The sequence below is a fragment of the Periophthalmus magnuspinnatus genome, chromosome 1 (genome assembly GCF_009829125.3).
Source record: "Periophthalmus magnuspinnatus isolate fPerMag1 chromosome 1, fPerMag1.2.pri, whole genome shotgun sequence".
NCBI classification, from domain to species: Eukaryota; Metazoa; Chordata; class Actinopteri; order Gobiiformes; family Gobiidae; genus Periophthalmus; species Periophthalmus magnuspinnatus.
Window position 1 is genome coordinate 80001 of NC_047126.1, and position 16344 is coordinate 96344.

General features: G+C 51.1%; 2 protein-coding genes across 2 annotated transcripts in view; both read right to left on the reverse strand.

The window, feature by feature from the left end:
* LOC117378254 (actin-binding protein WASF3-like) overlaps window positions 1-7060 on the reverse strand; it is a 10734-nt gene extending 3674 nt beyond the window's left edge. Inside the window, exons 1-7 of the mRNA XM_055222463.1 lie at window positions 6919-7060; window positions 6576-6710; window positions 5074-5227; window positions 4655-4772; window positions 4400-4444; window positions 3129-3238; window positions 2386-2577 (exon numbers count right to left, since the gene is read on the reverse strand). Of these exons, the coding sequence (XP_055078438.1) occupies window positions 2386-2577; window positions 3129-3238; window positions 4400-4444; window positions 4655-4772; window positions 5074-5227; window positions 6576-6710; window positions 6919-7051 (887 nt within the window). The 5' untranslated portion in view covers window positions 7052-7060. The remainder of the gene's footprint in view (window positions 1-2385; window positions 2578-3128; window positions 3239-4399; window positions 4445-4654; window positions 4773-5073; window positions 5228-6575; window positions 6711-6918) is intronic.
* Window positions 7061-9939: 2879 nt separating this feature from the next.
* Window positions 9940-15258, reverse strand: LOC117378264 (opsin-5-like). Its single transcript, XM_033974820.1, has 6 exons — window positions 15159-15258; window positions 14326-14531; window positions 12656-12755; window positions 12374-12478; window positions 11436-11659; window positions 9940-10341 (listed from the first exon to the last, which is right to left on the reverse strand). Exons 1-6 carry the CDS (start codon window positions 15256-15258, stop codon window positions 9940-9942), a joined length of 1137 nt encoding a protein of 378 aa, XP_033830711.1.
* Between the last annotated feature and the right edge of the window lie 1086 nt (window positions 15259-16344).

Genomic DNA, 16344 nt, shown 5'->3' on the forward strand with positions numbered 1-16344 from the left:
CAATGCGGCCACTTGTAGCTGTGGTCGTAAGGTCTGCGGTGCCTGTTGCAACGTCAACGCCCGAACCCGGTGGTGGACACTGGAAGTACTGGATGCCATCAGGCTGAAAAAGGAGTCCTATCAAGCCTTGTTGGCTTGTGGGACTCTTGAGGCAGCTGATGAGTACCATCAGGCCAAGCGTGCTGCAGCTCGTGCGGTCACAGAGGCAAAAACTCGGGGTTGGGAGGAGTTCGGGGAGGTCATGGAGGAGGACTATCGGACAGTCACCGAGGTGGTTGTCAAGCTCCTCAGTGGCAAGGCTCCGAAAGTTGATGAGATCCGTCCCGAGTACCTAAAGTCTCTGGATGTTGTGGGGCTGTCTTGGCTGACACGTCTCTGCAGCATTGCGTGGCAGTTGGGGAGAGTGCCTCTGGACTGGCAGACCAGGGTGGTGGTCCCCAGTTCCTCTGAATGGACCTCCTCTCCATTCCAGGGACTGGAGAGGAGAGTCCGACCAATAGTCAAACCTCGGATTCAAGTAGAGCAGTGTGGTTTTTGTCCCAGTCGCGGAACACTGGACCAGCTCTATACTCTCCATCGGGTCCTCGAGGGCTCATGGGAGTTTGCCCAACCAGTCCACATGTGTTTTGTGGATCTGGAGAAGGCATTCGACCGTGTCCCTCATGGTGTCCTTTGGGGGAGTATGGGGTCTGGGGCCCTTTGCTAAGGGCTGTCCAGTGCCTGTATGACCGGAGCAGTTTTTATGGACAGAATTTCTAGGCGCAGTCAGGGGCCGGAGGGTGTCCAGTTCAGGGACCACAGGATCTCATCTCTGTTGTTTGCAGATGATGTTGTCCTGATGCTTCTTTGAGCCAGGACCTGTAGCAGTGATGTGGTCGCTGTATGGGTCTGTTGTGGTGAAGAAGTAGCTGAGTCCAAAAGCAAAGCTCTCGATTTACTTCAATCTACGTTCACCTCACCTATGGTCATGAGGTCTGGGTAATGACCAAAAGGACAAGATCGCAGATACACGCGACCAAAATGGGTTTCCTCTGCAGGGTGGCTGGGCTGCTCAGGATACCTCCTGACGCCTCCCTGGGGAGATGTTCCAGGCATGTCCCACTGGGGGGAGGCCCCGGGGAAGACCCAGGACACACTGGAGGGACTATGTCTCTCTGGCCTGGGAACACCTTGGGGTCCCACCAGAGGAGCTGGAGGATGTGTCTGGGGTGAGGGAAGTCTGGGAGTCCCTGTTTAGACTGCTGCCCCCGTGACACAGCCCTGGATAAGAGGAAGAACATGGATGGATGTCCAGTTGTCTTGAGGAGGTTCACAGCACATGGTCTTTGGTTTGGAGCAGGACTGACAGAAAAAGACGGGCTTATGTTTTGAGGTAAATGTTCATGAAATCAGCACAAAAATATTTCATTTGGTCTGAAAAGAATCAAAATCAAAAAGAATCAGAATCAAAATCAAACTGAAAATCGACATCAATATGTGGAAAGCAATGGCATATCTACAACAAGTCTATAACACTATATAAACTCTAGTCCACTTTTAGACCCGGTTTAGACCTGCGTTAGTCCTAGATTAGACCTGGAATAGTCCTCTTCGAGACCTGGTTAAGACTGTTTTAGACCAGTTTTACTCCTGTTGTAGACCTGTTGTAGACCTGTTGTAGGCCTGCTTTACTCCTGTTGTAGACCTGTTGTAGACCTGCTGTAGACCTGCTTTACTCCTGTTGTAGACCTGCTTTACTCCTGTTGTAGACCTGTTTTACCCCTGTTGTAGACCTGTTTTACCCCTGTTGTAGACCTGTTGTAGACCTGTTGTAGATCTGTTGTAGACCTGCTTTACTCCTGTTGTAGACCTGCTTTACTCCTGTTGTAGACCTGTTGTAGACCTGTTGTAGACCTGTTGTAGATCTGTTGTAGACCTGCTTTACTCCTGTTGTAGACCTGTTTTACCCCTGTTGTAGACCTGTTGTAGACCTGTTGTAGATCTGTTGTAGACCTGCTTTACTCCTGTTGTAGACCTGCTTTACTCCTGTTGTAGACCTGTTGTAGACCTGTTGTAGACCTGTTGTAGATCTGTTGTAGACCTGTTGTAGTCCTGTTGTAGACCTGTTGTAGACCTGTTTTACTCCTGTTGTAGACCTGTTTTAGACCAGTTTTACTCCTGTTGTAGATCTGTTGTAGACCTGTTGTAGACCTGTTGTAGACCTGTTGTAGACCTGTTGTAGACCTGTTGTAGACGTGGTTTAGATCTGCAGTTTGCATGTTCTACATAAACTGCAGGTCTAGAGTCCCTCATACATCACAGAGGGAAATATACAAGCACGAATATGTGAGCGCGGCAGGGCATCTGACACAGATGTGTAACATCAGACCAAAGTGCAGATTGTACTTTTCTTTGGCAGCGGTCCGTGCTGCACTCTGATTGGCCGGTGCAGGGGGCGGGGCTGACTGCTGGTGCTGTGATTGATTGCGTCCCAGAGAGTGTTGTCTTGTGGAGGCGGGGTTTGTGTTACTGGGCCTCAGAGCCCGGTCCAAGGACTGGGTTTGGACTACGTCCTTCAGGGATCCTCCAGAACCCGACCTGGACCAGAGAGACCAGAGAGAGACTGGGGTTAGACCAGAGACCAGAGACCAGAGACTAGCACAAAGACCAGGGTTAGACCAGAGACCAGAGAGACCAAGCTAGGGATCCCAGCTCGGTTAAGAGTAAATCTGGGTTAAACCTGCATTTGACCCGTGCTTCAGTGTCTCTGACTTAAACCAGGAGCAGTGGGAACATCTCCAGGTCTTGGTCTAGTCACTGTCAAGATGTTCACTGGAGGATTTGACCTACTGTGTACACAGACACAGAGAGAACACGCAAACTCCACACAGACACAGAGAGAACACGCAAACTCCACACAGACACAGAGAACACGCAAACTCCACACAGACACAGAGAGAACACGCAAACTCCACACAGACACAGAGAGAACACGCAAACTCCACACAGACACAGAGAGAACACGCAAACTCCACACAGACACAGGGAGAACACACAAACTCCACACAGAAAGCCCCAGGACTCCAACCAGGGACCTGCCTGTGAGTTGCGAGCCCTCGCTGCCGACCAGGATCAGGGGGTGGGGTTACCTGTCAGGGGAGGAGTCGTACGGCGAAGGCGACACGCGAGCGTCAGGGCGCAGCTCTTTGTCATACGCCATCAGGTTCCACTCCTGTCGACGATTACGAGCCTTACGCACCTGCACACGCAAACAACACACTTAAATGAACACGCTCTACACATGCACACGCAAACAACACACTTAAATGAACACGCTCTACACCTGCACACGCAAACACACTTAAATGAACATGCTCTACACCTGCACACGCAAACAACACACTTAAATGAACACGCTCTACACCTGCACACGCAAACAACACACTTAAATGAACACGCTCTACACCTGCACACGCAAACACACTTAAATGAACACGCTCTACACCTGCACACGCAAACAACACACTTAAATGAACACGCTCTACACCTGCACACGCAAACAACACACTTAAATGAACACGCTCTACACCTGCACACGCAAACAACACACTTAAATGAACACGCTCTACACCTGCACACGCAAACAACACACTTAAATGAACACGCTCTACACCTGAACACGCAAACAACACACTTAAATGAACACGCTCTACACCTGCACACGCAAACACACTTAAATGAACACGCTCTACACCTGCACACGCAAACAACACACTTAAATGAACACGCTCTACTACTGCACACGCAAACAACACACTTAAATGAACACGCTCTACACCTTAACACGCAAACAACACACTTAAATGAACACGCTCTACACCTGCACACGCAAACAACACACTTAAATGAACACGCTCTACACCTTAACACGCAAACAACACACTTAAATGAACACGCTCTACACCTGCACACGCAAACAACACACTTAAATGAACACGCTCTACACCTGCACACGCAAACACACTTAAATGAACACGCTCTACACCTGCACACGCAAACAACACACTTAAATGAACACGCTCTACACCTTAACACGCAAACAACACACTTAAATGAACACGCTCTACACCTGCACACGCAAACAACACACTTAAATGAACACGCTCTACACCTTAACACGCAAACAACACACTTAAATGAACACGCTCTACACCTGCACACGCAAACACACTTAAATGAACACGCTCTACACCTGCACACGCAAACAACACACTTAAATGAACACGCTCTACACCTGCAGAGGGTTAGGGTCAGAGGTCACATTAAACATGAGGTCAGACGTCACATCAAACGGGAGGTCAAAGGTCACATTAAACATGAGGTCAGAGGTCACGTTTAAGACACAGGATGTGGGCGTTACCTTCTTGACCTCTCGACCTGACGTCTCCTCTGTGTTTTTCTGCTCCTGAAAAAAACAAACAAAAAAAACCTAAAAACTACACTTTCCAGAATGCACTGAGCTCAGATCATACCGTTTAACAGTCAAAGGCACAAATAGAACAAGTACTTTTTATCACCTTTTATTGTTCCTGTAGTATTAGTAGTGGTAGTACTAGTAGTAGTAGCAACAAGTAGCAGCACTAGTAGTAGTAGTAGTAAGTAGTAGTATTTGAACCTTGTGTCGGCGTTTCTCTTTCCTTTTGTTCTCTGTCGCCTGGAGCATTTTTTCTCTCCACAAACTGAAGAAATATGATGGATCTGTGTAGAACTTCATTCCGTCTTTACCATCGTCCCTGAAAACAATATGTAAATGAGGTATGGGGATATGCAAATGAGGTACAACAATATATAAATGAGGTACAACAATATGCAAATGAGGTACAACAATATATAAATGAGGTACAACAATATGCAAATGAGGTACAGAGAGTGTCTTGCTCAAGGGCAGGGTTATTGATCCATTCAGGCCCATTCAGGGTGCTAAATGATCCAGAGTCTTCTGTGTTTGAGAGTCATGTGACTTAAACGAGACGCTGTGATTGGACCGGTTTCTCGCTCTGTTCTCCCACTGCAGGTGCAGTGACAGGACCTCACCTGTACGGGGTGAGCAGGTGCAGTGGGGGTGGGGGGTCGCAACGCTCGTACGTCTCCAGCAGAGGGCGCAAGATTGAGGCTCGAGACATGACCTGCTGGTCCTGAATGGTACTGCCCCTGAACGCCTTCCTCATGTTTATGTCCTGAAGAGAGACTGAAGAGCCAAGAAAAACACATCAAGTCTAGACCGGATTTAGCTCTCTCTTAGTCCTGGTTCAGTCCTGGTTCAGTCCTGGTTCAGTCCTGGTTCAGTCCTGGTTCAGTCCTGGTTCAGTCCTGGTTCAGTCCTGGTTTAGTCCTGGTTCAGTCCTGGTTCAGTCCTGGTTTAGTCCTGGTTTAGTCCTGGTTTAGTCCTGGTTTAGTCCTGGTTTAGTCCTGGTTCAGTCCTGGTTCAGTCCTGGTTCAGACCCGGTTCAGTCCTGGTTTAGTCCTGGTTAAGTCCTGGTTTAGTCCTGGTTTAGTCCTGGTTTAGTCCTGGTTTAGTCCTGGTTTAGTCCTGGTTCAGTCCTGGTTCAGTCCTGGTTCAGACCCGGTTCAGTCCTGGTTTAGTCCTGGTTAAGTCCTGGTTTAGTCCTGGTTTAGTCCTGGTTTAGTCCTGGTTTAGTCCTGGTTAAGTCCTGGTTTAGTCCTGGTTCAGTCCTGGTTCAGTCCTGGTTCAGTCCTGGTTTAGTCCTGGTTCAGTCCTGGTTTAGTCCTGGTTCAGTCCTGGTTCAGTCCTGGTTTAGTCCTGGTTAAGTCCTGGTTTAGTCCTGGTTAAGTCCTGGTTTAGTCCTGGTTCAGTCCTGGTTCAGTCCTGGTTCAGACCCGGTTTAGTCCTGGTTTAGTCCTGGTTTAGTCCTGGTTCAGACCCGGTTTAGTCCTGGTTTAGTCCTGGTTTAGTCCTGGTTCAGACCCGGTTTATTCCTGGTTTAGTCCTGGTTCAGACCCGGTTTAGTCCTGGTTTAGTCCTGGTTTAGTCCTGGTTTAGTCCTGGTTCAGACCCGGTTTAGTTCTGGTTCAGACCCGGTTTAGTCCTGGTTTAGTCCTGGTTTAGTCCTGGTTAAGTCCTGGTTTAGTCCTGGTTTAGTCCTGGTTCAGACCCGGTTTAGTCCTGGTTTAGTCCTGGTTTAGTCCTGGTTCAGACCCGGTTTAGTCCTGGTTTAGTCCTGGTTCAGACCCGGTTTAGTCCTGGTTTAGTCCTGGTTTAGTCCTGGTTCAGACCCGGTTTAGTCCTGGTTTAGTCCTGGTTTAGTCCTGGTTTAGTCCTGGTTCAGACCCGGTTTAGTCCTGGTTTAGTCCTGGTTTAGTCCTGGTTCAGACCCGGTTTAGTCCTGGTTCAGTCCTGGTTCAGACCCGGTTTAGTCCTGGTTCAGACCCGGTTTAGTCCTGGTTCAGACCCGGTTTAGTCCCAGTTTAGTCCTGGTTTAGTCCCGGTTTAGTCCTGGTTCAGACCCGGTTTAGTCCTGGTTTAGTCCTGGTTCAGACCCGGTTTAGTCCCGGTTTAGTCCTGGTTTAGTTCTCACCCTCCTCCACGGTCGAGTCCAGTTGTGTGACTTTGACGCTGAGCGAGTCGACTCGTTCCTGAAGCGACGTCATTCGGAGCGAGACGCCGTGAGCCTCAGAGAAGAGCAGCCCGAACACGTCCTCCGCGTGACGGCCTGAGAGTACGCAAAGTACACAAGTATAAGTACAAGTACAGGACAAGTACACACAGGTACATGAGTATAAGAGCAGTATTAGTACAGTAGTAGTAGTAGTAGTATTCGTAGTATTCGTAGTACTTACTCAGACACCCCAGCTGTCTGATGACCGCTGCAGTATTAGTACAGTAGCAGTAGTAGTATTCGTAGTATTCGTAGTACTTACTCAGACACCCCAGCTGTCTGATGACCGCTGCCAGGGCGCTGTTGGTCACACATTCCAGCTCTGAGGACACTCCCTCTGGAACGGCTCCTCTGCAGAGAAACCGCGGCTCGATGCAGCGAGTCACCAGAGGCATCCTGACGCCCGGGAGAGGGCGGGGCCTGGACCTGACGCCCGGGAGAGGGCGGGGCCTGGGCCTGGGCCTGACGCCCGGGAGAGGGCGGGGCCTGGACCTGACGCCCGGGAGAGGGCGGGGCCTGGACCTGACGCCCGGGAGAGGGCGGGGCCTGGACCTGACGCCCGGGAGAGGGCGGGGCCTGGGCCTGGGCCTGACGCCCGGGAGAGGGCGGGGCCTGGGCCTGACGCCCGGGAGAGGGCGGGGCCTGGACCTGGGTCCGGGGTTCTGGTCGGGATTCAGACACAGGTCAGATTTTATGTTACTGTGTGTGTGTACGTGTGTGTAGGGGTGTGTGTGTGTGTGTGTGCGCACATGTGTGTGTATGTAGAGGTGGGTGTGTGTGTGTGTGTGCGCACGTGTGTGTATGTAGGGGTGTGTGTGTGTGTGTGTGTGTGTGCGCACATGTGTGTGTATGTGTACACCTGTGTGTGTGTACATGTGTGTATATGTGTGTGTGTACACCTGTGGGGGTGTACGTGTGTGTGTACTTGTGTTTGTGTGTGTACTTGTGTTTGTGTGTGTACATGTGTGTGTACTTGTGTGCATGTGTGTGTAGGGGTGGGTGTGTGTGTGTACATGTGTGTGGGGGTGTGTTTGTGTGTGTACTTGTGTTTGTGTGTGTACATGTGTGTGTACTTGTGTGCATGTGTGTGTAGGGGTGGGTGTGTGTGTGTACATGTGGGGGTGTGTGTGTACTTGTGTTTGTGTGTGTACTTGTGTGGGTGTACATGTGTGTGTACTTGTTTGTGTGTGTACATGTGTGCGTGTACGTGTGTGTACGTAAATTGTGTGGAAGAAGCTGCCATTTTGTGTTTCCTGAGCTGTTTCCATGGTAACACAGCATCACATTATCACTAACGACTCTGCACCGAAATACACTACAGTAATATTACAGTATTACAGTACTAACACAAGTACTACTCCTGCACTAATACACTTACAGCAGACTATACAGACAATATACTCTAATACTAGTATAGATAATCTATATTACACACAGAAAAGTACTCTGAAGTACTCACTACTACATCCCTCTGAATCACCCACCCTACATCCCTACAGTATGTACTACATCCCTCTGAATCCTACAGTATGTACTACATCCCTCTGAATCCTACAGTATGTACTACATCCCTCTGAATCCTACAGTATATGTACTACATCCCTCTGAATCCTACAGTATGTACTACATCCCTCTGAATCCTACAGTATGTACTACATCCCTCTGAATCCTACAGTATGTACTACATCCCTCTGAATACTACAGTATGTACTACAGAGCTGCTCCCTCAGACCTGCAGGAACCAACCTGCTTGTAAACCCGGTTTAGTCCTGGTCCAGTCCTAGTTCAGTCCCGGTTTAGTCCCGGTCTCGTGCACGGCTGTGTACCATTACGTCATGTCCCCGTGCTTGCGCCGTTACCGTGTGTTTCTTGCTGTTTCTGTGTCGGTTCAGTTCGGCTCAGACCGGAGCTTCCCCGGGATCTGCTCCGGTGTCCGTGGCTCCGGTGTCCGCGGCTCTGGTGTCCGCGGCTCTGGTGTCCGTGGCTCCGGTGTCCGTGGCTCCGGTGTCCGTGGCTCCGGTGTCCGTGGCTCGTTCTCCCGCTGTTGCCTCCTCCGCGTTCACAGCTTCTGCCTCCGGAGCAGCTCCGCACCGCTCCACACTCCGCGGCGCTCGGAAACACTCGGAAACGCTCGGCTCCGCTCGAAAATAATCGGCTACACTCGGAATTTTCCGGAGACTCAGCGGCGTGACTCCTGCGGCTCGGAAAGAATCACGTGACTAATATTTCCCAAAGTTTAATACTGAACTCTGAGGTTTAAGACTTTAAAAAAGGTTTAACAAAGACAAAAATATTCTTTTGACTCATGGGTCCCTGGGGTTAGAGGTCATGAGGTCGGGGGTGGCAGGTGCAGACTGTGGTGACAGATTATCATTTTTTGTCATAGTTGACCTGACCTCTGACCCCTGACCCTGAAACACATCTTAAACTTTTGGAGTCTCAGTTTCATTCATTTTATTTTATTTATGTTGTACAACTTAAAGCAGTTTAAATGAGGCGAAAAACTGACGCTGCAACAGTCAGAGTGGTATAAAGCCCCACTGCGGGACATTTCACACATTAGAACAGGGTTAAAGCCCCACTGCGGGACATTTCACACAGTAGAACAGGGTTAAAGCCCCACTGCGGGACATTTCACACATTAGAACAGGGTTAAAGCCCCACTGCGGGACATTTCACACAGTAGAACAGGGTTAAAGCCCCACTGCGGGACATTTCACACAGTAGAACAGGGTTAAAGCCCCACTGCGGGACATTTCACACAGTAGAACAGGGTTAAAGCCCCACTGCGGGACATTTCACACAGTAGAACAGGGTTAAAGCCCCACTGCGGGACATTTCACACAATAGAACAGGGTTAAAGCCCCACTGCGGGACATTTCACACAGTAGAACAGGGTTAAAGCCCCACTGCGGGACATTTCACACAATAGAACAGGGTTAAAGCCCCACTGCGGGACATTTCACACAATAGAACAGGGTTAAAGCCCCACTGCGGGACATTTCACACAATAGAACAGGGTTAAAGCCCCACTGCGGGACATTTCACACAATAGAACAGGGTTAAAGCCCCACTGCGGGACATTTCACACAATAGAACAGGGTTAAAGCCCCACTGCGGGACATTTCACACAATAGAACAGGGTTAAAGCCCCACTGCGGGACATTTCACACAATAGAACAGGGTTAAAGCCCCACTGCGGGACATTTCACACAGTAGAACAGGGTTAAAGCCCCACTGCAGGACATTTCATTACACCAGTTTCAGTCCAGTCCTGGTTTTTCTACAGCCGTGCACACTCAAAGTCCGATCCGGTTTCGGAGGGGGAGGGCATGTGGGCTTCGGGGAGGGGGGGGTAGGGGTTAGGCACCTCGAGCTGGTGGGCGGGGTCTGGGGGTAGTTTGGGGCGGGGCTTGGGTCTTCGCCTCGGTCCCTGGTCCGGTCTCAGTCCGGTCTTGGTCCTGGTCGGGTTCTTGGCGCAGGGCAGCAGCAGAACCACGTCTCGTCTGAACTTGGAGTTGAGTCCGAAGTAAATGAGCGGGTTGTAGAAGGACGCCGACTTCGCGAAAAGCCGAGTGAAGATACTGGTGAGGTTCGGAACGGAGAATCCACACGCCGACCAGAGGCTGACCACGGCGTACGGCGCCCAGGCGAGGATGAACGCTGTGCAGATCACTATGGAAACCTACGACACAAATACAATACACTGAATATGTATGACACTGAGGAGAGACGTTACACGTGACAGAGGGAGAAGGTCCAAGTGGAGAGACGTGACAGAGGGAGAAGATCCAGACAGGAGAGACGTGACAGAGGGAGAAGGTCCAGACAGGAGAGACGTGACAGAGGGAGAAGGTCCAAACAGGAGAAACGTGACAGAGGGAGAAGGTCCAGACAGGAGAGACGTGACGGAGGGAGAAGATCCAGACAGGAGAGACGTGACAGAGGGAGAAGGTCCAGACAGGAGAGACGTGACGGAGGGAGAAGGTCCAGACAGGAGAGACGTGACAGAGGGAGAAGGTCCAGACAGGAGAGACGTGACGGAGGGAGAAGGTCCAGACAGGAGAGACGTGACGGAGGGAGAAGGTCCAAGTGGAGAGACGTGACGGAGGGAGAAGATCCAGACAGGAGAGACGTGACAGAGGGAGAAGGTCCAGACAGGAGAGACGTTACAGAGGGAGAAGGTCCAGACAGGAGAGACGTGACAGAGGGAGAAGGTCCAGACAGGAGAGACGTGACAGAGGGAGAAGGTCCAGACAGGAGAGACGTGACAGAGGGAGAAGGTCCAGACAGGAGAGACGTGACAGAGGGAGAAGGTCCAGACAGGAGAGACGTGACAGAGGGAGAACGTCCAGACAGGAGAGACGTGACAATTCAATTCAATTCAATTCATTTATTTTTGTAACACCCAAAATCACAACAACAGTTGTCTCGAAGGGCGTTCATGTTTTGGTTGATGGGGGAAACCGGAGTACCCGGAGGAAACCCATCCAGACACGAGGAGAAACATGAAAAACTCCACACAGAAAGGCCTGGGCGACCCGGGGATCGAACCAACCCTTCTGCTGTGAGACAAGAGTGATGCCACTCAGTCACCGTGCCGCCTGACAGAGGGAGAAGATCCAGACAGGAGAGACGTGACAGAGGGAGAAGGTCCAGACAGGAGAGACGTGACAGAGGGAGAAGATCCAGACAGGAGAGGGTGCGACAGGTGTGTGACAGGTGTATGACAGGTGTGCGACAGGTGTGTGACAGAGGTGCGACAGGTGCAGGACTCACTATGGTCACGTCTCGTTCCATCTTCCTCTGTCTCTCGCTCAGCGTCCCCTCAGAGGACAGGGCGTGTCCTCGTTTGACCGTGCGGATGATGGACACGTAGCAGAAGAGCATCACCAAAACCGGCACCAAGAACTGGGCCAGAATCAGGGCCCAAATATAAGAACGGGCCAGAACCGACACCTCCGCCTGGGCCCAGTCCACCTCACACGTCCCATAGCCCCTGTCTGTGAGGAGACAGGAGAGACAGGTCAGAGGGGAGAGACAGGTGAGGGAGGAGGGACAGGTGAGAGGGGGGAGGGACAAGAGAGACAGGAGAGACAGGTGAGAGGGGAGAGACAGGAGAGGGAGGAGGGACAAGAGAGGGAGGAGGGATAAGAGAGGGAGGAGGGATAAGAGAGGGAGGAGGGACAAGAGAGGGAGGAGGGACAGGTGAGAGGGAGGAGGGACAGGTGAGAGGGGAGAGACAGGAGAGGGAGGAGGGACAAGAGAGGGAGGAGGGACAGGTGAGAGGGGGGAGAGACAGGTGAGAGGGGGGAGGGACAGGTGAGAGGGAGGAGGGACAGGTGAGAGGGGAAAGACAGGAGAGGGAGGAGAGAGACAGGAGAGGGAGGAGAGAGACAGGAGAGGGAGGAGGGACAGGTGAGAGGGAGGAGAGACAGGTGAGAGAGGAGAGGGAGGTGAGGGAGGAGAGGGAGGTGAGGGAGGTGAGGGAGGAGAGACAGGAGAGACAGGAGAGACAGGTGAGAGGGGAGAGGGAGGTGAGGGAGGAGAGACAGGTGAGAGAGGAGAGACAGGAGAGGGAGGAGGGACAGGTGAGGGAGGAGGGACAGGTGAGAGGGAGGAGAGACAGGTGAGAGAGGAGAGACAGGAGAGGGAGGAGAGACAGGTGAGAGGGGAGAGACAGTGCCCAGGGTTGGGGTCAGGGGTTGAACTCTGACCTCTGTAGCTGCCCCATCCACACAGCGGCGCTCCGGACCAGAACACGGACACTGACCAGACCAGAACCAGAGCCACAGCCGTACTGCCCCGGGAAATGTTCCGCACTGGACACAGAACACCAAAGTAGCAGTAGTACATGTATTATAATATAATAGTAGTAGTAGTAACAGAAGAGGTAGTAGTAGTAGTAGTAATAGTAGTAGTAGTAGTAGTGGCAGTAGTAGTAGTGTCAGTAGTAGCAGTAGTAGTAGTAGCAGTAGCAGTAGTAGTAGTAGTAGTACCTTTATTAGGATGACATCCTTTGATGTATCTGCACAGACTGATCAGAGTCAGTGTGTTGATGCTGCTCAAACCGAACAACAGAGTCAGGAACCCGTCCACCTGCAAGACACGCCCCCTACAGGTGAGACACGCCCCCTACGGGTGAGACACGCCCCCCCTACGGGTGAGACACGCCCCCCCTACGGGTGAGACACGCCCCCCCCTACGGGTGAGACAGGCCCCCTACGGGTGAGACAGGCCCCCTACGGGTGAGACACGCTCCCTACGGGTGAGACACGCTCCCTACGGGTGAGACACGCCCTCTACAAGTAAAACCACACCCCATACAGGTGAAACCACACCCCATACAAGTGAAACCACACCCCATTCAGGTCAGGCACGCCCCCTTCAGGTGAACTCACACCCCCATATATGTGAAACACGCCCCCTACAGGTGAGACATGCTCCATACATGTCAGGCACGCCCCCTTTAGGTGAGACCCGCCCCTTCCAGGTTAAACCACAGGTGAACCTGAGAGTTAAATGAGCCTCTTCAGGTCATGTGTGTGTGCTTGTGTGTCTCTGCGTGTGTGTCTGTGTGTGTATCTCTGTATGTGTGTATCTGTCTGTCTGCGTGTATCTGTCTGTCTGTGTGTGTATCTGTCTGTCTGTGTGTTTATCTGTCTGTCTGTGTGTGTATCTGTCTGTCTGTGTGTGTATCTGTCTGTCTGTGTGTGTCTCTGTCTGTCTGTGTGTATCTGTCTGTCTGTGTGTGTATCTGTCTGTCTGTGTGTGTATCTGTCTGTCTGCGTGTATCTGTCTGTCTGCGTGTATCTGTCTGTCTGCGTGTGTCTGTCTGCGTGTATCTGTCTGTCTGCGTGTATCTGTCTCTGTGTGTGTATCTGTGGGTGTCTCTGTGTGTGTGTAGGGGTGGGTGTGTGTGTGTGTATCCGTCTGTGTGTGTGTATCTCTGTATCTGTATGTGTGTATTTCTGTCTGTGTGTGTGTATCTGTCTGTCTGTGTGTGTGTATCTGTCTGTGGGTGTGTGTGTGTGTGTGTATCTGTCTCTGTGTGTGTGTGTATCTGTGGGTGTGTGTATCCGTCTGTGTGTGTGTATCTCTGTATCTGTATGTGTGTATTTCTGTCTGTGTGTGTGTATCTGTCTGTCTGTGTGTGTGTATCTGTCTGTGGGTGTGTGTGTGTGTGTGTATCTGTCTCTGTGTGTGTGTGTATCTGTGGGTGTGTGTATCCGTCTGTGTGTGTGTATCTGTCTGTCTGTGTGTATCTGTCTGTCTGTGTGTATCTGTCTGTCTGTGTGTGTGTGTATCTGTCTCTGTGTGTGTATCTGTCTGTGTGTGTGTATCTGTCTGTGGGTGTGTGTGTGTGTGTGTATCTGTCTCTGTGTGTGTGTGTATCTGTGGGTGTGTGTATCCGTCTGTGTGTGTGTATCTCTGTATCTGTCTGTGTGTGTGTATTTGTCTGTCTGTGTGTATCTGTCTGTCTGTGTGTATCTGTCTGTCTGTGTGTGTGTATCTGTCTGTCTGTGTCTGTGTGTATCTGTCTGTCTGTGTCTGTGTGTATCCGTCTCTGTGTGTGTATCTCTGTATCTGTATGTGTGTATTTCTGTCTGTGTGTGTCTGTCTGTCTGTGTGTGTATCTGTGTGTGGGTGTGTGTGTGTGTGTGTGTACCTGACAGGTCCAGATGTGTGCGATGAACAGGTGTGTGTGGTCGAACAGTTTGAAGACCTCGAGGATGCCTCTGGAGTACCCGAACACCGCGATGGAGGCGTCAGAGACGGCCAAGTTTAAGGTGAGAACCTCAGAGGGACCGAGACTGTTCCTCTGCCTGAGAAGAACGAACAGAACGAGACTGTTCCCAAACCACGAGAGCCAACCTAGAACCGAGAGAACACACACGAGAGAGGGTTAGAGAGTGTGTGTGTGTGTGTGTCCGAGCGCGAGTATCATAGCAACCAAAGAGCCAATCTGTAAGGTCACGCCCCCTCCCACCCACACAGCTGCTTTAACAAGGAGCGGGCGCTTAGCAACCCTGTCAATCAAGAAGGACCTGATTTGTCTGTTATTAATGTTCAGATCTTGATTTACAGACACAAAAGTGAAATAAAAACCCCAGGATCATGTAGAGGGTTAATACGAACATTTAAGACCAAAATGAGTCTGACAGCAGAGAGGGGGCGCTGTTTAACACAGGAAGTGAAGTGGAGGCGACAGGTTAGCATGGTATACAGTGTTAGCATGTATATGTGTGTAAGTGTTAGCATATTGGTGTGTTTGTGTACAGTGTTAGCATGTTAGCATGTATGTGTGTACAGTGTTAGCATGTTAGCATGTATGAGTGTAAAGTGTTAGCATGTATGTGTGTACAGTGTTAGCATGTATGTGTGTACAGTGTTAGCATGTATGTGTGTACAGTGTTAGCATGTATGTGTGTACAGTGTTAGCATGTTAGCATGTATGTGTGTACAGTGTTAGCGTGTTAGCGTGTGCAGTGTTAGCTTTACCCAGCAGTAGTAGATAAACTCCGATGATGGTTTCTCCCTGGTCAGACAGAGGAGGGTCTCGACTGAAGCTGTTGTTCCTCCAGGCGCCGGCCGCAGACATGGCTCCGGTCCCTGTGGTCCCGTGTGGTCCCGGTCCCGTGTGGTCCCGGTCCCGGTCGGTCCCGGTCCCGTGTGGTCCCGGTCCCGTCTGCTCACTGAAGGACCATGGGAATTGTATATATACTTTTATTTTATATATACTACAGTATAGTACTACTGGACAGTATAGTAGCATTTAGCACAGGACTGAGTATTTAATTATTTTTCAGTTGGGACTTTTTTTTCTGTTTTTTTTTCTTGGCTGTCTGGACCGAAACAAATCAGAATCACCAGAACGTGTCAGACCGTAAACCAGAGATGAGCAGGTCAGGGGTTAAAGGTCAGGGGTCTGAGGGACATTAACTAGGACTGTGGTCACACAGAACTCACTGTGATAAAGCTCTACTCTGTCACTTTTCTGGTGGAGAGGTTAAATTTGAATCCTCACCTGAGTCTCCCGAGTCCCGGTCCTGGTCTCAGACAGGTCTAATGTCCATCTGTGGCCTTCAGTTAATCTGCCCTGTGGGGGTTCTATTCCCAGGCCTGGTCTAGTCCTGGTTCAGTTCTAGTCCTGGTCCAAATCCTGGTCTGGACCTGACAATTTTACTTCAGGAGTGAAACGGATGAATCTCGACAGGAGACTCTTAATCTGGTCTAAGTGGATTTAATTACACAGGATTAAGGCTGCGCTCCCTGGTCTGCTCTGGTCTCTGGTCCCGTCTCAGGACCAGAGACGGGACCAGAGACAGGACTGGTCTCTGGTCCCATCTCTGGTCTCTGGTCCCGTCTCTGGTCCTGTCTCTGGTCCCGTCTCTGGTCTCTGGTCCCGTCTCTGGTCCCGTCTCCGGTCTCTGGTCCCATCTCCGATCCCGTCTCCGGTCCCGTCTCTGGTCCCATCTCTGGTCCCGTCTCTCGTCTCTGGTCCAGTTTCTGGTCCCATCTCTGGTCCCGTCCCTGGTCCCGTCTCCGGTCTCGTCTCCGATCCCGTCTCTGGTCTCCGGTCCCGTCTCCGGTCCTGTCTCCGATCCCGTCTCTGGTCTCTGGTCTCTGGTCTCGTCTCCAGTCCAGTCTCCGGTCTCTGGTGAATCAGACTCTGGTCCAAACTTCT

Coding starts and splice junctions, on each gene's coding strand:
- LOC117378264 (XM_033974820.1), bottom strand. CDS start 15,258: ATGTCTGCGGCCGGCGCCTGGAGGAACAACAGCTTCAGTCGAGACCCT. Junction 12,756..14,325: donor CACACATCTGGACCTGTCAG/GTACACACACAC, acceptor CGTGTCTTGCAG/GTGGACGGGTTCCTGACTCT. Junction 11,660..12,373: donor TGGATGGGGCAGCTACAGAG/GTCAGAGTTCAA, acceptor GTCTCCTCACAG/ACAGGGGCTATGGGACGTGT.